Here is a 22,793-nt window from a genome sequence, read left to right on the forward strand (position 1 = left end):
CAGGACAAAATCCCAATTACCCCCAAACTCCTCCTGACTTAAGTGTTCAGAGCCCAAGGTGGCAAAATCTGGATATTGACTGAAACTGCCCTGAACTCAATATTCAGCTTTTAAGGAGATGTCTGAACTAATGTTACGCACTATTCAACCATTTTGACCAGAAACTTGAAAAAAGTGTGTGTGTGTGGTCCCTTTATAAAATTTAGTTCTTAGAATCCAAACTACGAAGATACTAAAAAAATTGATGGGGAAGTGCTGTAATTTATTACCCTGGATATTTTGGCCAATAATTCCAGAGTCCAGGGTATTCTGTATTGGAGACACTAACCTATTTCCCATTGAGGTGATAAAATGTCTGGGTAGTACCACTTTAGCCTACAAGTGGATGTCATGCAGCAGAATGTTTCCCCAAGGGGGGAAAACAAGCCTTTCAAAAGGCTTGATGGGCTAGAACTATTCTTAACATCTACTTTTCTTTATGGAATGATTTTGGGGAGGTCAGGTTGGGATAATTCAATTATGTGAGCACCACTTGGAGTCTGAAGTGGTACAGTCCAGACCACGTGTTTACCACCCCAATGAGACTTAGACCTAAAGTGAAGAGTGACCTCTTTTTGCTTGATTCAGCATAGCTTTTCTACAATGGTCAATAAATCTTTAGTACTGCTAAGTTTTTTTTTTTTAAGTGAACAAGTAAAAATGTAAAGCGTGAATGTTACATGTGTTTGTATCATATTCAGCAGATGGACAGAATTAGCTGCAGTTCCCTACTGACTTTACATACAGGTTTGTTGCTCTGTCACATGTGACAGAAGAATCACAGCATGAACATTGAATTTCTATCTACACCACAGTGCTTGGTCCCAAACCAATAAAATACCTTGGAAGAAGAGCCAAAAGAGTCGCAAGTATGCACACCAGATAAAACCTTGGAGTAGACAAATGTTTCTGAATTATCCAATATGGATTGGCTGGTGGGTTGCAGAGGATGCAGGTAGCTCCAAAGGTCCCAATAATGCTGAAGAACAGGAAGACGCTACCAGCTAGAACAGAGAAGTGTGCCACATTCTGAAATTAAAAAACAACAACACACACCACAGAAGGACAAACTGAGTGAGACAGAATCTGCTTCCATTTCTGAAGAACTGAAAGGCAGCGGTACGAGCTCAGAGAATCACATATTCATTCACCATTTCAAACTAGCATTGTTTCCATGGTTCTTAGCCCCTAATGATTAAGGGTGGGCTCATGTAACTGTGCTGCAGGGCAGCTGCTTGAAAGTTGTCTGAAGACTCCACCCATGCAGTTAAGCTGAGGGCTAACCCCCCTTTGCTTCTCCAGATTTCCAAGTAGCCATGGGTGGATGGGCTTAATGTGAACAAAGGCTGCAAGCAGCTTCTTCTGATTTGAGGAAAGTCCCATATAGTACCCATCAAAGTTCCCACTTGTTACGTGGCCAGGCCCAACGGGGTGGGGGAGGCATGCTGCTCACTGAGGTCCAGTGCCGAGGGCCTTCTGGCGGTTCCCTCGTTGCGAGAAGCCATGTTACAGGGAACCAGGCAGAGGGCACCCGACCTGTGGAACGCCCTCCCACCAGATGTCAAAGAGAAAAGCAACTACCAAACCTATAGAAGACATCTGAAGGCAGCCCTGTTTAGGGAAGCTTTTAATGTTTATTAGATTATTGTATTTTAATGTTCTGTTAGAAGCCGCCCAAAGTGGCTGGGGAAACCCAGCCAGATGGGCAGGGTATAAATAAATTATTATTATTATTATTATTATTATTATTATTATTATTATTATTATTATTATTATTATTATTAGCAGCTCATTCTCTGCTAAGACAGAAAGGGTGGTTTCATTGCTCTTCTGTGGCTGCCCAGGTCTGAGGACAGAAGGCACTGAAGCCACTCACTGGCCTTTTCTTCATAGTGCTGGCTGTCTGGCTGCTGGCCAAGACCCAGGAGATGCCATAGCCCTTTGCCACAGCCTTGGCCCAGCAGCACCCTTAGATCAAGGGAGGCCGAGGATGTTCCAAGGTGGTTCCCCTCTTCTTCACCCACTGGGATTACTTCCTTCTTAACCCGACCTCACTGTGTTGGGATTCACAAGGGGGAAAGGTCTGAAAGAGAAGCACTAGAAAGAAGTTCAACAGGCTTATTAATGTGGGAAATAATCTTGCAGCCTCCCCAAAATTTCATGCTTTATTAGGTAAGCAAAGGGTTACAACACAGGGCGTTTCCCTTTAAATTCCTAGAAAGGGCAGTCTGGAAAGTCATATCCCCTGCTTGCCCTGGCAGGAAAATAATCCTTGCTACCTCCTCCCTTCTCAGTGTTCAGTCTCCTTTTCTGCAGTAATAAGAGGCAGCTATTAAGCCACCCCAGTTTCTGCCTCTATCCAATGCTGCCATTTAAAAACAATAATTTTAGTTAATTTGGGCAAGAATTTCTGTTACAAAAAGCACTGCCCTTGTTATGACATCATTACTAATACTCTCTAAAGCAGGTGTGGGTGGGAAACCTCTGACACTCTTGCTGAACTACAACAACTCCCATCATCCCTGGACATTCTTGCAGAGGCTGATGTAAGCTGTAGCAACATCTGAAGGGCCAAAGATTCCCCACACTTGCTCTAAAGGTAGGAATATGGTTCAGGGGAGGAACTCGCAGATGGGACAAGCTGGCTTCTGAAGAGTAAATTAGCAATTAGTTCCCTGCCTCCCTCTCTCTTCCTTTTTCTCAGGGGCTGTTCACAGGTTCTGCTCAAAAGAACTGGGAGGCAGAGGGATGAGATGTTGGGCAAGATAAGACTTCACCGTGGGGGTGTGAATACTCTGTATCCAATACAGTGGTACCTCGGGTTAAGTACTTAATTCGTTCTGGAGGTCCGTTCTTAACCTGAAACTGTTCTTAACCTGAAGCACCACTTTAGCTAATGGGGCCTCCTGCTGCTACTGCGCCGCCGGAGCACGATTTCTGTTCTCATCCTGAAGCAAAGTTCTTAACCTGAAGCATTATTTCTGGGTTAGCGGAGTGTGTAACCTGAAGCGCATGTAACCTGAGCTACCACTGTAAATTTAGAGAGAAACATGGAGAGTGGGAACTTTTCCCTTCAAACTCTTCTCCCACCAAGGTTCCTGCAGGAGCTTTGCTTAACATTTTGTGAAAGGAAGTGAAGGCCTCTTCCTGGCCTGGAACTAACTACCCAAACTGATTGTGTTCAGCTTTCACCCTGAAGGGAACTCATCCACAAATGTTAAAGAATGGACCCTATGGGGTGAGGTGCAAGACAGCTCATGTCTTCATACTGGCATAAAGGAAGGAAAACACTTTTGGTAAGAATTGGCCCGATTCTCACGTTAGTTTTGGACATGGCAACATCATTCTAAGATGATTTTTATCGTGTCCATTTAACATGTCAAATGATATCCATTCTAACCGTGTGAGTGCATATCTATCTCATCAACTACTGAAGACTGCTGTGGTGCTGCAAATACCATCCCACACTTTGTGCAGGCACATTTAAGCATGAACATCCACCATGTGATGAGATGATAAATGTTAACTTGACCTTGTCCAAGAGCAATTTGCAAAGTGAACCTTAGAATGAACAACGTACTCACCAAAGATTTGCTTTCAATCACGAGGTGTAATAATATTGTAAAAAACATGGAGGTGTTAATAGGACACCCGAAAGAATAGAGGTCTATATCAGAGCCACTGTAGGTCTGCAAAGGAACAATTATTTAAAGTTTATGTACTCTGTGATTGTATTCCCCCTTTTTTCCTTAAGATTTCTTTAAAGCCTTTTCATGAGACAATAAGATAAAAGAAACTAATCTAAATAACAAAAACGAAGAAGGAAAGAGAAAAGAAAACACAGAGTCTTCTCTTAAATGTAGTTCTTAATCCTTGTCACCAACAGAAAATGATGGACCTTCCCAGCTCTCACCTGGGAGCTTTCCTTTCTTCTCCCAGTCTTTCAGCCTGGGAGATCTTCACTTCCCTGCCTCTCACTCAGGGTCCTGCCACAAACCATACACCACCTTCGTGTGTGTGTAATCCTTGGACCCCAATAATGGCTCAGAGCAGAGGACACAAAAGGGGGGGAAAAGAAAGAAAAAAAGAGAAAGAAAAGAAGAATGAAAAATAAATAAAAGGACTCCTGATTTTACATCTGCCCACTACATTAAAGAAAAATATATTCGTAACATTTGCCCTAGGATGACATCCAACTGTTCTGCTTTCTGTTAAAATTTTCCCAATCTTCAGACTCAAATGTGTGAAATCTATTCGTTTTTCTTTTCACACAAGAAGTTCAAAAGGAACTCTCTATTGTTAATAAATATGTGTAATGATTTTTCTCCAATCAAACATAACCACTTGGTCTTCCACAACTTCCACTTCGTCTTAAACAATAATAAATCTTTCCATCTTTGTCCATGTACGAGTCTCTCCACGGTGATCATATATTGAGGTATTATTCCATAGTTCTTTTCTTGTTACGTATCCATTAATTCGCACCCAGTTCTGTATCTTCAGTTCCCATTTCCTGTTGTGTTCCATCCTTATCTAAAAAAATTACCTCTTCCATTTACATTTTTTCTATTCTTTTCCCAAGGAAAGTACCAGAGTACCTTTTCCCTCTGAGTTCACTCCAAGTTGTACACAGAGCCCTTTCTCTCTCAGCTCTTATCAATGCCAGATCCAGATGTCTGTCCATGTCTCCATCCATGATTTCATTCTACTCCTCCAGAATCACAACACCATATGGCTGTTTTATTCCTCCAAACACTTGTGTAAATGACTTTTCCAATGCACCATCTATTCCCTCCAACTCTACCATTTCACACTCTGATTCTGCCAGTCCTTTATCCATATTCTTCTCCAAAGTCTCTGTATTGTCTCTGATTCTGCCTTTCCTTTCATTCATTCCTGGTTTACTTTCATTCCCCACTGGATTAGACCCCAATGGAACTTTAGTCAATTTTATTTGCTCATCAAACATTTGCTGAAAGATGCCAACAGTCAGTGGAATGCCCAAATAGAGGTATATTTGCCAGACTGAATTTTCATGATCTTATTAACAATTCAGTCTCATTACATCTCCTGTCTCCACCTTAAGATCTTCACAGCCATATCTCTTATTAGAATAGATAATCCTTTCCCGTGGAGGAAGTATCAAGTGGCACATTTACTTTTGATTTCATCGAGAAAACAAAAATAAACAACATGAAATAAAAATTATTGACACACACAAAAGTGTCTCATTCATTTGCAAATTTCTTTTCTCAAGCCATTAAAACAAGCTTTTGGTTCTGCCTTCAGCCCTTTAACAATTGACTTCTCTTCCCTTCTACTTGAAGCCAAAAAGCAGCTCATGCATCAAATGTAAATTTCCACTGGCAGATGGATAAATTTCTCTGAGTTATAAATTATAAATTTCCAGAAATAATTAAGAAAGAGAGGCTTTTGCAGATCACATGCACATCAGGGCTCTTATGTGGCTTTTGGGCAAGATGTAGACTCCTTGGTTCTTAAGTCGCTTAACCCCACCAGAGCTCCCAGGAGCTGACAGCTTCTTGGTCTCTTGACACAGAAAACAGCTTTTTCAGCGCATCAGAGGTTGGATCCCTATTCACTTTTTTTCCAGGGTGAATTTGACAGTCGAAGCTTACTCCTGGCTGTCATCAATTATCATGGAATTATTTCCGTGGACTGCTGACAACAGAGATTCAATCTGCCATGCCCCACCCACCCACCGGAAGTCCTCTGTGCTTGTATTCCAGATCATGAGTACTGTAAGCCTACTGTTTTTTTTGAATATGAAGGAAGTTTAAAGATCATGCAAATAAAAAGGCAAATAAAAGTTGAGATAAAGGAGTAAAATATCCTAACACTTACCCAGTAAGGGATAAAAAAGCAAACTAGACTTTGGTAAAAAGCATCTAATAAGTTCATTATGAAGGTTGTAAACAGGTATGGCTGAAAAGGAAAGACAGGAGAAACACTTATTGAGGGTGGGATTCATCTAATGAGCCCCACACAAGCACTTTTGCAATGGGTCTTTCCCCCCCACTTCTTAAATTGGGTTAAGGGGGTTCAGGAGAACCCCCAGAAGAGGGTTATTTTGAATTCTACTCATAGTTTGGGAAGATACAGATTCTAGTCATTTTGCCTTGACTGCATGTTTGGACGCCTGAACGCCTTACTGAGCTTCCAAAAGCTCACACATACAGTATCACCATCCAAGACCCAGGTCTCAACCTTCAGTGAGAGAGCCTGAGCTAGTCTGCAATATGCCCAAGTCACAAATGAGAGATTAAAGGGAGAAGGCGAGTCTAGTTATAAGACTAACACTTGTCGGTATATAAAAATGCAGCTTTTAAATTACCAAAAATACTATGGTCAAGCAGGAAGTGTTTGAAACTCTCTGAACAAAAATTGGTTCAATAAAAAATCTGTTGTATTTTCAGCGAACCAACCAGAGATACTCATTGTCAGAGCTGCAGGGGACAGTACAGGCTGGTGAGGCAGTATAGCAATCTAATCTGGAACCCCTCCTAGAGAGTTTCAGCTTGACTTTGACAGCATGCATGTCTAGCACACAGCGTACAATACTCCCACATTTCTGCTGAGGCCTTGCTCGCCATGCTGGAGAAACACAAATAAGCAACAGCAGTCTACATGGTAGAAAATGGTAACAGGGCATCCATCAAATAACTGTTTGTGTATAAACTATGTTGCCCTCCTAAGGCCACCTACATTCATTGGCTCTAAAGCCAGTGAAGAATAATGCCTTTCATCTCATCTCCACCAGATTATTTAACAGGAGGGAATGTTCACGTTTAACTAGTAAGGAATGCACAACAGAGAACATGTGAGTCACTTCAGCTTCCAAATATTTGTAAGAAGCCAAGAAATACCTCGTTTCTCTGACTAGCCTTGTAAAGTTCTGGCAAGTGCAACAGGACTTCTGCGGAGACATCTTTGTCCAAAACACCATAAATGACAGGTGGTACTGATGTGAAGAGCAGATTGAAGAAAATCAAACTCCAGTAGTCAGTCATGGGTGTTCCTGAAAACCCACAGAAGAACTGGAACCAGAACAGGAGGTTTACATATGCCTGTTGGGAACAGAGGTGGGAATTAAAAGGTGAGAATCTATAAACAAGAGCCAACAGGAATTATATATACTGAGTCAGACCACTGGTCTGTCTAGTTCACTTTTGTCTACACTGACTGGCAGAAGCTCTCCAGAGTTTTGGAGTTTTCCACCCTACCCGGATTAACCTGGGACCTTTTCCTTGCTCCACTACTGATGTACAGTTCTGCCCCTTTGCGGGAAAGAACTGCAATGTCAAATGGTTCTTATAGTGGGCTACAGAAATGCTGAATGCCAATGATACGAATCTGTTGTCCTAGAAATGGTACTAAGGGCTCAGGATTGCAAATACTGCATTTTCTCAGCACCAAACACTTAAGATAATTTGGTGAAAATGTTGACTACCAGTATGCAGATAGTAAGACACCACTGTTACGAACTGCCTGGAGAGAGGGCTGGCTGTAGCCTCTAGCCTTGTTAAGCTGAGTGCTAAAAGTGATTCCTGCTTTCCCAGAATTTCAAATAGTTACCAATATTTAGTAATGCTTACTTTATTCCATGGTCAGAGGTTACAGATTATTAGCTCTCCAGTGGTTAGAGCTGCAAGGGGGGAAATTTCTTAAGTGAGTGGCAAAGCAGCTGAGCTTTATAGGAGTTACCATGTGGTTACTGCTTGCCTCTGTCTTAACTCTGTAACATAATGAACTCATTTTGAGTTCTTACTGCTCAGAAGTAAACCTCAAAGTCCACGCTCAACATTGAAACTGGCAAGGCCTGTCTGCTTCAGACACGCTTCCCCAGGCAGAAACGGCGTAAAATAATCCTTTGATAATTTGCAGGTTTCAATAGTGGAGCCAACTTGTCACAATCTTCTTAGTGCTAACAGACAGCTTTTTGGCATAGACCGTATTTAAATTTATTATAAATGCCACTGGAGCAGTGACCCTTAACCCAAGGCGGGTGGGCAGACTCCCATTTCTGCTGCTGTAGATTCAGAATACAGAATTTACTAGCGTCCTTCGCCTGTTTCTAATCATTAAGAAACTGTCCTTCCGCAAGGTCAAACCCATTGAGGCATCCCCGGAAGCTACATACCAAATTCTTGTAAAAAAAGTAAAGGATCATGTTCGCTAATCGCGTGTAACACCAGTGGCCGTGTACGAACAGCAGCTTGCTGAGATGTCTGAACTGAGAAAGCGCAAAATCACTCGCCAGCACAGCCTGAAAACAAACATGAAATAAATGAAATACAGCAACCGAGAAAATAGCTACAAAATGAAGTCAGGAGCTTTCATTGACCACTCCTGCATCCCACTGAAGCTGACTGCACAAGTCCCATTGGCCAAAAATACAAATATATGTCTCCACAAAGGTTTCCTTGTAGAAGTCATGGTCTTGTGTATACTGTTATACTTCTCTCCCTTTCTAACTCATCCTCCACTCATCCTCTCTTTCCCTTGATTCAGACTCCACACGTTATTCATCATTTATTGAGCAGTCTCTTACATGCCAACTAATCCACCCTCTTAACACGAGAACATATTTTAGTTCCTCACGAATCAAGGAAGTTGTTGAACGGAGATCTTTGCACGACCAACTCATAAATTATTACACTGTTCCCATGAGTCAATGACTTCTGTGACAACTAAAGCCGCCGGAATGAATCCTCTTCAAACCTCTTCAGATATCTACCTGAAACTGCTTCAAACATGCTCCACGAGGATGCCCATGGTTGTACAAATTCCTAGGTCCTCTGATTTCAAGGAACATTCTCCTGGTATATAATCTGATTTCTTAGGAATGTATGTCCATATTAGAACCTAATACAGTGTAAATATGGCTCTTAAGGCCTTTGCAATAGTATAATAGAATTGTAGAGTTGGAAGAAACCATGAGGGTCATCCAACCCCATGCAATGCAGGAATTCTGTCCGCAGACATCCCTGAGTGGGCATGAACCACCAAGCTTCTGGTTAACAGCCAAGACACACTGTCCCATTGCGCCACAGGTTCCCTACAACACCATAGCACTTGTATTTCCAATAGATCAGCTCTTTTGACAAAGACCTCTTGCAAATTCTAGGGTTTGGGGTATTCAGCTTTTGATTCCACTAACAATATACCGTATTTTTTGCTCTATAAGACGCACCAGACCACAAGACGCACCTAGTTTTTGGAGGAGGAAAACAAGAAAAAAAATATTCTGAATCTCAGAAGCCAGAACAGCAAGAGGGATCGCTGCGCAGTGAAAGCAGCAATCCCTCTTGCTGTTCTGGCTTCTGGGATAGCTGCGCAGCCTGCATTCGCTCCATAAGACGCACACACATTTCCCCTTACTTTTTAGGAGGGAAAAAGTGAGTCTTATAGAGCAAAAAATACGGTATTCTGCTACCAATAAGTGTTATGGCTCTCATGGTCATCAATCTATACGCAACACTGCTTCCATTTACAGTTCTCTCAATCCGTCCTACCTGCATGCCTTCTTGGCCAGCGATTCCAATTCCAACATCAGCAACTTGGATCATACTAACATCGTTGGCACCATCACCTTCCAGGAGAAGGAAAAGAACAATGTTGCAATGAAACTGGTTTGGGCTGGGGCACTGCACACAGACTTGACGAAAGAGAAAAATAAATTCAAATTTCATTGCCTCACAAGATGCGATGTTAAATACAAGTGCAAATGTCATCAGCTGGGAGGGCTGGTAATTATCACTGCAGACATCAAAAGAGGAAATGAAGCTTTTCCTTCCCTACTGCTGCACGTCAAATGCAAATTTATGTCTAGTTTGTTCAATGGTTTTAGAATTATTGTCAAGTTATAGGCATTATAAAAAGGACTCTATAAAGTGCAACATGAAGATAGGGGGAGTTCATGTTGGCATATTTAATGAAATAATGAGAATTTTAGGAGAGTAGATTTATAAAATATGCAATATTTATTGATAGTTTATGTGGCTATTTATCTAGAGGACAATTCTAAGTTTGCATTATACCTGGATCTAGATATGTTGGGTATTGTGATAAATGTTTTTATCATATGAAATTAGTGTATCTGATGTAAAGAGAAACCTTATAAACGAATTACTATTTTTTGAAAAGTGCAATAAAACTATATTGCCAACACAGCTCATGATCTACCTCAGAGGCTTGTTGGTTGCATTACTACCCTGCACAGATGGGAAATGATGACATCATATATTGTTGGCCTTCTGTGTGATAGCATCTAATTTGTGAATGCGCTCCCCGGGCAAAGGAAAACAGGCACCAATGCTATTCGTGTTTTGGTGCCAGGTAAAGCTGTTTCCATGAGCACTTTTGAGATATGAGCCTGCTGGATCAGACAAGTAGCCCATCTAATCTATCTTAATCTATCAGAACGCATCCATCAGGATTAGCAGCCATGAACAACCTTATCTTCCATGAATTTGTCCAATCCTCTTTTAAAGCATCCACACTGGAAGCCATCGCTGCCTCTTGTGGGAGTTAGCTGTGGAATTATCTGTGTGTTGTGTGACAAAGTACTTTTCTTTTGTTCTGAATCTTCCAACATTCAGCATCACTGTATGTCTACAAATTCTAGTGTTATGGGACGGATGTTCTGCTGCTACAATTAGGTCCCGTGGGTGCTTTTATAATGGGAAGGCGGGCCAAAAATATTTTGAACAAACAAGTGAACTTTATATGGAGGTGAGTCATGATTCTCCTTTTCACCTATCTCCCAAATATGTAGAACATGGGCTGCAGGAGAAAGGTTATGTGGTCGCCAGAAATGCATGTTAACCCCCCGCTCCCCGGTTGCAAATAATCCCAAGAGTTTGGACAGAGGAAGTCCCACTGTGGTGTTTTCACATAACATACAAAGTCACCTTGAAATTGTTATTCTGAATGAGAGTGTTGAAAATATTCTGACGTACATAGAGCAAGATTCCTTGCTTACTGCAATCGGAAGGAGGCAACTAGAGTGAAAATGCCTGGCTGATGCAGTTGTTACATCAGACTGTCTGTCTGTATGTATCTATGGAGCAGCAGGGCTTTTCAACTAGCAGATCCCAGTTGGGATTCTACAGCCACGTTCTGCCATTTGCCTGCTGGTCTGCTCTGGTTTGTGTCAATAGTTATCCCAAGGAAAATCTAAGGAACGTTCCTTTAATGCAGATGTGGGGATCCTGTGGTCCTCCAGCTGTTGCTGGATTACAACTCATATCAACCCCAGCCAGCATGGCCAGTGGTCAGGGATGATGGAGATCAGATATCCCCTATCCCTGCTTTACATATATATAGCATATATGCTGCTGCCTTGCAAGAGAGAGATGACTCACCTACAGCCAATGTCATCACTTTCAGTTCCTTTCGGATCTTTTCCACCACTCGGCTCTTCTGCAGAGGGGTGGCTCGGCAGCAGATGACAGCCCGTACACGTGTTGTGAGCTGCAGGAACTTGCTCGCCACACTGTCGTGCAAGGCAAATTCTAATGTTGCTCCATCTATAACTAGGGCAGCAGTGAAATGTGGAATTTGAGCAACTGATGAGGTTGGGATTCTCAAATGGTTTGACTCATAGCTTTCTTTCCACTTGATGTCTTCCAAAATCTTGTCCATCTTCAACGAACAGGAATCCTGCTTGGGAAAAGGGCATTGGTAGGTTTTATCTAGGATCAGATTCTTTTGAGTACGTATTAAAGCTTCGCTTTACAAGTCACATCTCAATGGCTGTTAACAGCTTGTCAGCTATAGATGTATCTTGAGTGCATTCATTAATGAAAATGATCCGCCGTTTTTAATTCTGCAAAAGATCTGCAAGGCCATGATAGGGAATGCCATCATCACAAAGATTCTGGGCCAGTTTGGATATTACCATAAACCGGTTTATGATGGAAGGGGAATAAGCCAAAGGAACAACTCTCCATCACAGCCATGAGATCAGAAGCTTTCACTTCCATTTTTGATTAACTGCAATATGTCCAAACCCTATACTATAGTCTACCTTAACTATGGTTTGTGGAAAGGAGCCAACTTCAGAACCCATGCCTTGAACTTGGCTTGTTTCAAACATATTTTAAGACACTGTTTGTCAGGTTCAGATGAAGCAACAATATGGTTAATCAAAATGGAAACAAAGGTTTCTGTTCATTTCACGTCTGCATCAGGAATGCATTTAAAATTCTGAGGCTCACTGCGGCTTGCTCCTGTTGCAATAAACCATGGCTTAGACAAAGCAGCTCACTGTCACGTGAGCAAGGGTTCGTTAAATGCTTAAGAAATGAGCCACACACAGAGTTTACATTTAGCTAGGGGCAGGAATCCAATGGCTGAAGGAAACACTGGAAAGAGATATATCTTGCAATGTGTTGTTGTTGTTTTTTAAAAATCTGATTAATGGAAGGGGCTATATTATTAAATCGTGATCCATATGCATGTGAGTAGTTAGTTTTTTTATTTAAAGAAATAAAATAAACTCATCTTAAATAATTCAGCTAAAAAAATGGGATCTGCAGAAGTGCAAGGGAAATTTCTGAGAGTTTATAGACACACGACTCACTAAAATGAATGGGAGCTGTACATGAAGTTGTATGCTGCTTTCTCAATAATACACAGTGGGTTTGAACTGAAAGGACCTTTCCTCCCCAAAAATCATAATTAAATATACCCATCCGCCATGGATGCTTTAGTTGAGATTCTTGCATGGCAGGGGGTTGGACTAGATCATTATTGAAGTTCTTTCCAACTCTACAATTCTATGATTCTATGAATGTGCAATTAAAAGAAACATAACACTGTTTAGATTGGGACGCGGGTGGCGCTGTGGGTAAAACCACAGTGCCTAGGACTTGCCGATCATATGGTCGGCGGTTCGAATCCCCGCGGCGGGGTGAGCTCCCGTCTTTCGGTCCCAGCTCCTGCCCACCTAGCAGTTCGAAAGCACCCTTAAGTGCAAGTAGATAAATAGGTACTGCTTTATAGCGGGAAGGTAAACGGCGTTTCCATGCACTGCACTGGTGCTGGCTCGCCAGAGCAGCTTCGTCATGCTGGCCACGTGACCCGGAAGTGTCTGTGGACGGCGCCGGCTCCCAGCCCTAGAGTGAGATGAGCGCACAATCCTAGAGTCTGTCAAGACTGGCCCGTATGGGCAGGGGTACCTTTACCTTTAACACTGTCTAGACAACATTTTTACTGTGATTAGTTCATCAGTCTTCAAGTGAGTCATCTGTGAAAAAAAAAGGCCTGAATTTCTAACAAACAAAATATCCATTCCTGCCATCATACAATATTCTTTTCAACCTGTTGGCTTTTTTTACGGCAAAGCATTCTCTGTCCCAATTTTTAAGCAATCTTTAACAAGTTATGGCTAGGATTAGTACTGGATAATGTGAATAAAGATATTTCCATCACATAAAAGGGAACTGGCTTCCCATTTGAAAACACTGACTATTTTTAAGAGAAAACACAAAAACACCAAGATTTTTTCTGCATTAGGAAATGTAAGTAGATTAACTTTCTGGAATGCTGCATGTAATACCATTTTAATGAGATAATTCTTAGCACATTAATGGTAATCAAACACGGCTGCAGGGAGATACGACAAAGAGCAACTTGCAAAAACTGAACTTGTTCCAGTTTCCAAGACAAAGCTCCTAGTCCGACATCCATAGAGCTAGTGTAGTTTAGCATTTAGCCCTTGGAAGCATTATAACAACGTTTTGCAGTGTGTCAACTTTCTGCGCAAGGCGGAAGGACAAATGAATTGGTGGCTGCATTAATTAACTGCCACTTATGCTTCTGTTCAGGAGTACAATTGTACAAAGCCTTACAGCTTAGACACTCACATTTAGCAAAAAATCCTGAATTTATAAAGGTCATCCTACAAAAGGCTGCAGTTTTTTGAAGCGAAGGGAACCGTGACACACTGCCAACACCCCAGCTGCACAGACCAGTGTGAAGCCATTGGCCAAAAAGGAAAGGAGGAGCAGCAGCAGTAGCGGGGCGAGATGGGAAAGACAACTGCAAGATGAATTGGGTAACCCAAAGCAAAAACCGGAAGAGGTCTGGTGGGTAAGTTTGCTGCTCTTGTCTTTTCTGGCCCTGCGGTCATACAGCAATGCAAACAGTTCCAGCTACAGAAAAACCAAATGCCACACGCACCAGGCGATCAGACTGCAGAATGAAGATGAAATCACTCGGCGCCAGTAATCTACAGGAATGTGCTATGTTGATGGCTGTCTCACTTTTATCGCCCGTCAGCATCCAGATTTTAATTCCTGCTTTTCGGAGCGCCTCTATGGTTTCTGGAACACCTTCCTGCAATCGGTCTTCAATCCCGGTGGCACCTGCAAAGCAGCAATCAGTGGCCTTAGGTCAAACTGCACTGTTCTGCACCGCCCGCCAATTGGTTTCCAGGCCCAATTCAAAGTGCAGGTGCTGATCTATAAAGCCTTACAAGGTTCAGGACCTCAATATCTTAAGGACTGCGACTCCCCATACAAACTGACCTGGGCCCTGCGCTTGTCCTCTGAGGCCCTTCTCTGTGCCCCCTCCCCACGAGAGGTTTGGAGGATGGCAACACAATAATGGGCCTTTTCTGTGGTGGCTCCCCGTCTGTGGAACGCTCTCCCCAGAGAGGCTCACCTGGTGCCGTAATTACACATATTTAGGCAAAAACATTGCCCTTTACCCAGGCCCTTGGCCATTCAATAATGTATGGCCTGCTAGATGCGTGGGAGGAGACTGTTATGATTATTTTATTATTATGTTGATGTTTTATTGTGTTTTTAATATTTTGTTAGAAGCCATGCAGAGTTGCTGGTGAAATTCAACCAGATGGGGTGTGTACAAATATAATAAAATAATAATAATAATAATAATAATAATAATAATAATAATAATAATAATAATGTCTACTATTAGGCTCTGTATTATGTTTTTATTATTATGCTACATAAATTATGTTCTTAATTTTGTACACCGCCCTGGGATTTTTAGATAATGGACAGGATATAGATCAAATCAATAACAATAGCAGAAAATAATTAAAAAATGCAATTAAGTGTAAATACTACTCAGCAGTTGGTAGTGGCAATATATAAAGCTGAGAAATGCCAAGTTTCTCCTAAGCAAAAATATGCTGAAATTTAAGGTTCATAATTTTTTTCCAAGTGGGATTGCAAAAGACTTATTACCATTCCAATTGCCAACGGTTTCTAGGCAAAGCGGCTACAATTCCCAACTCCTAACATGAGGTAAATTATGATGAATCAGCTTATGTGCCGATTTGCAACCTAACACATTTTACATGTGATAGAATTTCCCGAAATGTCTGAGAAATCAGGAGAAATAATATGGAACCAGGATGAGTGTGGTGCCTTGGTCTGAACCGTAAAGGATATGGAGTAGTTTCTCTAACAGAATCAAAGCCTACAAAATCATGTATCCTAACAGCAATCTCAGTTCTGGACTTTAGGTGGGCAACGTGGCCCACCTTATGTGGGCAAGTAACAAAAACAACCTTTAGTGGGGGAAAACCCCTCAGGATGGAATTCCTCCATCCCTACCGAATCAGCCGGATGAGTACTGAGTACCCTCAGATACCTGCTGAGAGTAAAAATTGGGAAATTGGGTGGTAGGAGGGGAAATGGAATGCAGTGTCTGGAATCCTGATCAGAAGCACTCCTTGCAGAGGCCTTCCCCTTTCAGCTCATGGAGGGGGAATTTTGTGGTATCTGATAGCCCCTGGGATGCCCTCCCAGGCAGGGCCAGCCCAGCCATTAGACAGTGTGAAGCCACAGCCTCAGGTGGCAGAAATTCATAAGGTGGCACCCACACACCCTGCTGTCTCCACCATCAGCGCTGATTTCTGGAGAAGTTTTGCTGGCAATCAGTGGCGGCGCAGCGGCACTTTCACCTCCAGGGAATGCTTCCAGGAGCCACCAGATTGCACCTAAGTCGTCTACTCTTCAATCTCAAAAATTTATGCTCCTCCTTCCGAACCCCATTAAGCAGCAAAAGAAATGTTTAGATTAGTTTTGCAACTTCAGGGAATTTAAGTGATACGGGGATACAGTCCAACACAAATGTTAAGCATGTTCAAGCCCACTGGGCTAAGTGCATTTGATGGAGCTGCATTCATTGATAAGGTTTGAGCCTATACAGTGGCTCCTACAGTGGTACCTCGGGTTAAGTACTTAATTCGTTCCGGAGGTCTGTTCTTAACCTGAAACTGTTCTTAATCTGAGGTACCACTTTAGGTAATGGGGCCTCCTGCTGCCGCCGCGCCACCGGAGCACGATTTCTGTTCTCATCCTGAAGCAAAGTTCTTAACCTGAAGCACTATTTCTGGGTTAGCGGAGTCTGTAACCTGAAGCGTATGTAACCTGAAGCATATGTAACCAGAGGTACCACTGTATATTTAGGAGTTTAGCAAAACAACCATCTTCCTCCCAACTCACCAAGCAGCGTTAATTTGTTCTCAAGCTTCTGCATCGACTCAAGGAGCAGATCGTCCCGGCACTCTATGTTGTGTTCCGCGGCATAATATCCTTTTAACCATTCATTGTATTCCTCATCAGTCAACACCTGCAGAATCAGCAAAGAGCCGACATCACCGTACTGATCAACGTCATGCAAATAAAGCCATTTTAAAATAATAAAGAATTCACAGCATTCATCTCTCTAAAGCAAATTATATATCCAGATATATTTTTTAAGAGTCCCTTTGACCATTTGCAAGCGGTCTTTGGCCAACACAATGTGTGACAGAAGGAGAGGTGTGAAAATTATACCAATAGGTGTGTGGGGGGGAGATAAGGGCTAGAGCAAGAAGACAGCATCATTTGGCGCAAGGTGGGAGGCGAAAACTTGCCATCCACTTGCAGAAGCATGATGCACCAAATAATAATAATAATAATAAAATTTTATTTCTATCCCACCCTCCCCAGCCAAAGCCGGGCTCAGAGTGGCTAACAACAGTAAAAGTAACACAGTTTACATAAAATCACAATCAATTAATTGAAATACATTCTAAAATCAACCATTGGGCTAGAGTTCTATGAGGATTACCAAAGGAGGGGGTCAGACTGTGCCTTGGCCAAAGGCCTGGTGGAACAGCTCTGTCTTGCAGGCCCTGTGGAAAGATGTCAAGTCCCGCAGGGCCCTAGTCTCTTTTGACCGAGCGTTCTACCAGATCGGGGCCGCAGCCGAAAAAGCCCTGGCTCTAGTTGAGGCCAGCCTAACCTCCCTTTGGCCCCAGACCTCCAAGATGTTTTTGTTTGAAGACCGTAAGGTCCTCTGTGGGACATACCAGGAGAGGCAGTCCTGTAGGTACGAGGGTCCTAGGCTGTATAGGGCTTTAAAGGTTAAAACCAGCACCTTAAACCTGATCCTGTACTCTACCGGGAGCCAGTGCAGCTGGTATAGAGCCGGGTGAATGTGATCCCGCAGCGAGGACCCCGTAAGGAGTCTCGCCACTGCATTCTGCACCCGCTGGAGTTTCTGGGTCAGTCTCAAGGGCAGCCCCACGTAGAGTGAGTTACAATAATCAAGTCTGGAGGTGACACCAGAGCCAACTCCTTCCTTCCTTCCTTCCTTCCTTCCTTCCTTCCTTCCTTCCTTCCGCCTTGTCACTCTCAGCTCCTAGACTGGCCACCTGGCAGTCAATGCACCCATCCCTGCTTTTTCATGTGTTTTCTGAACTGCACTCAACAAAGACGGTGGCCTTTGCTGCTTTCTCCCTCGCAGCACCATGTACTGGCTGAATTATTTCAGATTGAATATAAACTGAGTGTATGCCTAGCAATGACACATGCACACCAAATCTGCAGTATTTTGGAGGTGGCTCCATGTCACTTGCATAACTACCAAGCTCAGTATTTGAGAGAACGGGGGTGCTGCAAGAATTAAAACATTCATTACTTCATGTAAAGGGAATAACAGAGTGTGTTACAATGGGGCTGGCTACAGAACTATACGACTGAGACGGGCATCTTCCACTATTACAACAAATTCCAAAAAATCAGTCAAGTTGCCTATTTTTTTGTTTCTCATAAGTGAGTTTTTTTCTGGCACAGCACTGCTTGACAAATGCAATTTATGTCAAACCAAGGTTCTGAGAGCAAAATCCTGGGGAACGTTCAAGCTATATAACCGCCTATCCAGCACTGCCATCTATTGAAAGTAAAATAACAGGCTTAAAAATAACAACAAATCCCTCCTAAAACCTCCCAATATTGATACTAAAAAATAGCTAAAGAAAGTCCTGACACGTGCAGATACTTGTTCATTTAAATGTTGGGGGTGGCTTCATTTAACCATCCCTTTGTAGAAAGAGAACTTGCCCTTCCTTTGAAATCAGTTTGTGATGGGAAACCATGTGGCCAGACCATATCCATATGCTTTCAACTGTGGTTAGGACACAGGTCATGGAGAGAGATGTCTGAAAATTCTAAATATTCCATATATAATCTGCTGACCAGTGCTTTGACTACGTCCTAAACCGAGAAAAAGGTGCCCCCACCCAACTGGACGAGTCTAAACCCCAGATCTGCTGGCTAGGAGTTAGGAAGAAACAGAGGTGCTTCTCCATCAGCAGAGAAGAGCTCAACTCGCAAAGGACCACAGCAATTGTGGAGCCTTCTGCTACACCCACAGATAGCTCTGATGGCAGGTCTCTGGAAGCAGCAACTGATCCTCCACCCAGTTTAGGAATGCACTGTAAAATAAATAGCACCCTATTCTTTCAAGAATAGAAAAAGCAGAAGAATCACAGAATTGTAGAGTTGGGAGGGATTGTGAGTGTCATCTAGCCTAATTCCCTGCAATGCAGGAATCTCAACACAATGGCCCCCCATCCACTCTGAAACCCCACCAGACCCTGCTTAGCTTTGCAAACGTGCTAGCGGTTTTATTGCTGGCACCGAGGTTTTGCCAATTCTGTACCGTTAACCATTAAGAGAAATATCACCTTCATAGCTACACAGAGAGTGCGCAGTCCTTGTGCAGCATAATCATCCAAATGCATCTGAGTTCTCTCCTTAATTCTTTGCATCTGCGCATCAATCTTTTTAATACCTGATATTTGAGATAATGAGAAGCAGGAAACGTTAAATACTAAACATAGGGGTCATCTATGTAAAAGGATCAAATTCCTGAGGGTGGGTGGCGGTGGGGAGCTATGTAAAATATTATGAGTGGCATCCTGAGATATAATAGGGGAATAAATTTTGACAGGTGCTACTTGTGCAATCTATGGAGTCCAGTGCCCTGGGGCCCAGTTATGCTAAAATGTACCAAAATATTGTTTGCATTTTTGTGGTGACCAGCGGTAAATAAACTTGACTGACTGGCCCTTGCATTTCAGAGACTTATAAGACTTATGTTTATTTGGTTCTATGTTTTCTATTTGGTTTCTCATGTTGCTCAATGTTCCGTATAGACTATATAAAGAGTTTATATTGATATTGCATTGTTGTACTTGGTCATCATGTTGCCTTGGATATTACTGGCCCTTGCATTGGGCAGGTCTTTTGCCTGGCGGTGGAGATACCTTGATCATGAACGTGGTTTTCCTACAGCAAGGCAGCAGCTCATGTAAAATGTAGTGGCACAACTATTCACTAGGGTACAATATCTCCATCAGAATACACCATGGCTAGAGGCCCAAGTGACCTCAGTTGTTAAGAATGCCTTTTACCACCCTTAGTTTGTAAGACCATTAAGGGCATTCCTGGATTGAGATAGCCTGACCACTGTTGTCTATCCACTGGCAGCCTCTAGATGGGATTACCACAACACTCCATTGGCTATTTCTCAGATTACGTACATCACTGTCCAGACTCTCAAGGTTTATGAAACGTCTGGATTGGAGGTTAAAGGCTTCTGTGTTTGCCAGTGTTTATTAGAAAGCTGACTAGGGCGCCCTCCATACCTGTTGAGTCTTTCTCCAGCAAATCCATCATGACAGAGTCTGCTCCTTTGGTGTACACGACAATGTGGTTCAAAATGGGGTGCCTCACCACAATGGACATCCGTTTGCGGACGGAATCGAAAGGCAAGATGTGTAGCAGCTGAAACGTTAACAGTCCCAAAGGTTCCAAGTGTACCGTCACCAGATCGGGACTCCTAGACTGCAAACGGCATTGGTAAGCCCTGGCAGCGTAAACCAAGGCCGCTTCGTCAGGGCTCTCTGCTTCATAGAACAGATCCCCTTCAGGAGATGACGCAGCCCCGGTTCCGGGTGCCAATTCTTTTGATCTACTCGAGGTCTCCGTTTGGTCGTGCCCTGAAAGTATGGAGCTGGTTGGGCTTCCAGACGAAGAGCTTTGATTCGAAAGAGACGACGGAAACTTCACACGGAAAATGGACAGCTTCTGTGAACGCAAGCTTTCAGACTCTGATTCGGCTATACCTGAGCTTCGAGCAGAGGTGGGGCTTATTTTTCGGGCAGATAACTTATGGAAAATTTGCTTCAGGTCCATAAAGTGTGAAGTGGGAACTCGGTTTTTGGGAATCCATCGCCTCTGTAAAAACAGGAATAATAATAATAATAATAATAATAATAATAATAATAATAATAATCATCATCATCATCATCATCATCAGCAGCAGCAGCAGCAGCAGCAGCAGCAGCAGCCATAAAGGATACAATCCAAAGGCCTGTACACAAAACAGACAAGCAAAGCCTCTGTATTACAGCCAACACCTTTCAACATGTTGAAACCAGATCCTGAGCTCCCTTAGGAAAGAAATAAAAGTTTAAGACTCAGTGGAACGCAGTGGATGTAGCCTACCTTGATTTCAGCAAGGCATTCGACAAGGTGCCCCATGATATTCTTGTAAAGAAGCTGGTAAAATGCGGTCTTGACTATGCTACCACTCAGTGGATTTGTAACTGGCTGACTGACCGAACCCAAAGGGTGCTCATCAATGGTTCCTCTTCATCCTGGAGAAGAGTGACTAGTGGGGTGCCACAGGGTTCTGTCTTGGGCCCGGTCTTATTCAACATCTTTATCAACGACTTGGATGACGGACTCAAGGGCATCCTGATCAAATTTGCAGATGACACCAAACTGGGAGGGGTGGCTAACACCCCAGAGGACAGGATCACACTTCAAAACGACCTTGACAGATTAGAGAACTGGGCCAAAACAAACAAGATGAACTTTAACAGGGAGAAATGTAAAGTATTGCACTTGGGCAAAAAAAGTGAGAGGCACAAATACAAGATGGGGGACACCTGGCTTGAGAGCAGTACATGTGAAAAGGATCTAGGAGTCTTGGTTGACCACAAACTTGACATGAGCCAACAGTGTGACGCGGCAGCTAAAAAAGCCAATGCAGTTCTGGGCTGCATCAATAGGAGTATAGCATCTAGATCAAGGGAAGTAATAGTGCCACTGTATTCTGCTCTGGTCAGACCTCACCTGGAGTACTGTGTCCAGTTCTGGGCACCACAGTTCAAGAAGGACACTGACCAACTGGAACGTGTCCAGAGGAGGGCAACCAAAATGGTCAAAGGTCTGGAAACGATGCCTTATGAGGAACGGCTAAGGGAGCTGGGCATGTTTAGCCTGGAGAAGAGGAGGTTAAGGGGTGATATGATAGCCATGTTCAAATATATAAAAGGATGTCACATAGAGGAGGGAGAAAGGTTGTTTTCTGCTGCTCCAGAGAAGCGGACACGGAGCAATGGATCCAAACTACAAGAAAGAAGATTCCACCTAAACATTAGGAAGAACTTCCTGACAGGAAGAGCTGTTCGACAGTGGAATTTGCTGCCAAGGAGTGTGGTGGAGTCTCCTTTTTTGGAGGTCTTTAAGCAGAGGCTTGACAACCATATGTCAGGAGTGCTCTGATGGTGTTTCCTGCTTGGCAGGGGGTTGGACTCGATGGCCCTTGTGGTCTATTCCAACTCTATGATTCTATGATTCTATATGTTAAAGTATTGTTCTAAGAAAGATATGCCAATTTTGCTTAGAATAAAAATGTAAAGTATATGTATGAATGGGAAAAGAAAAGATAAAAGAAGTACAAATAACGATACATTTGAATGTGACTCAGAAACTACAACTAATCCAGAATGCGCCTGCCAGACTGGTGACTGGGAGTGGCTTCCTGGACCATATAACCCTGGTCCTAAAGGATCTTTGTTGGCTCCCAGTACATTTCCGGGCACAATTCAAATTGTTGGTGTAGGCCTTTGAAGTCCTAAACAGTTTTGGCCCTGTATACTTGAAGGAGCGTCTCCACCCCCATCATTCAGCCCAGACACTGAAGTCTAGCTCCCAGGACCTTCTGGAGGTTCCTTCATTGTGAGAAGTGAGGTTACAGGAAACCAGGCACAGGGCCTTCTGGATAGTGGCACCTGCCCTGTGGAACACCCTTCTGTCAGATGTCAAAGAAATAAACAACTATCTGCCTTTTAGAAGACATCTGGAGGCAGCCCTGTAGAGGGAACTTCGTAATGCTTGGTTTCTTACTGTGTGTTAATTTGCATCATATATTCTGTGTCCAGGGCAGCTATCTACCAGCTCCATCTGGAACGCAGGCTGAGACCCTACCTGCCCGCAGACTGTCTCGCCAGAGTGGTGCATGCTCTAGTTATCTCCCGCTTGGACTACTGCAATGCACTCTATGTGGGGCTACCTTTGTAGATGACCCGGAAACTACAACTAATCCAGAATGTGGCAGCAAGACAGGTG

At 43.0% G+C, this 22,793-nt stretch overlaps 1 protein-coding gene across 22 annotated transcripts in view; it reads right to left on the reverse strand.

The window, feature by feature from the left end:
- ATP10D (ATPase phospholipid transporting 10D (putative)) overlaps positions 1–22,793 on the reverse strand; it is a 63,969-nt gene that overhangs the window by 2,704 nt on the left and 38,472 nt on the right. For 20 of the 22 annotated variants that reach the window (XM_081208681.1, XM_081208688.1, XM_081208686.1 and 17 more), the window contains 11 exons: positions 20,021–20,612; positions 19,058–19,164; positions 16,548–16,674; positions 14,248–14,432; positions 11,427–11,724; positions 9,576–9,652; positions 8,201–8,326; positions 6,927–7,127; positions 5,905–5,985; positions 3,624–3,728; positions 881–1,068 (listed from right to left, as the gene is read on the reverse strand). In XM_081208681.1, coding sequence (XP_081064807.1) covers positions 881–1,068; positions 3,624–3,728; positions 5,905–5,985; positions 6,927–7,127; positions 8,201–8,326; positions 9,576–9,652; positions 11,427–11,724; positions 14,248–14,432; positions 16,548–16,674; positions 19,058–19,164; positions 20,021–20,612 — 2,087 coding nt within the window. The remainder of the gene's footprint in view (positions 1–880; positions 1,069–3,623; positions 3,729–5,904; positions 5,986–6,926; positions 7,128–8,200; positions 8,327–9,575; positions 9,653–11,426; positions 11,725–14,247; positions 14,433–16,547; positions 16,675–19,057; positions 19,165–20,020; positions 20,613–22,793) is intronic. The other 2 variants (XR_014011730.1, XM_081208699.1) reach the window with 2 other exon arrangements.

This window comes from Podarcis bocagei, assembly GCF_964188305.1.
Source record: "Podarcis bocagei genome assembly, chromosome: 9".
Classification (NCBI taxonomy): Eukaryota; Metazoa; Chordata; class Lepidosauria; order Squamata; family Lacertidae; genus Podarcis; species Podarcis bocagei.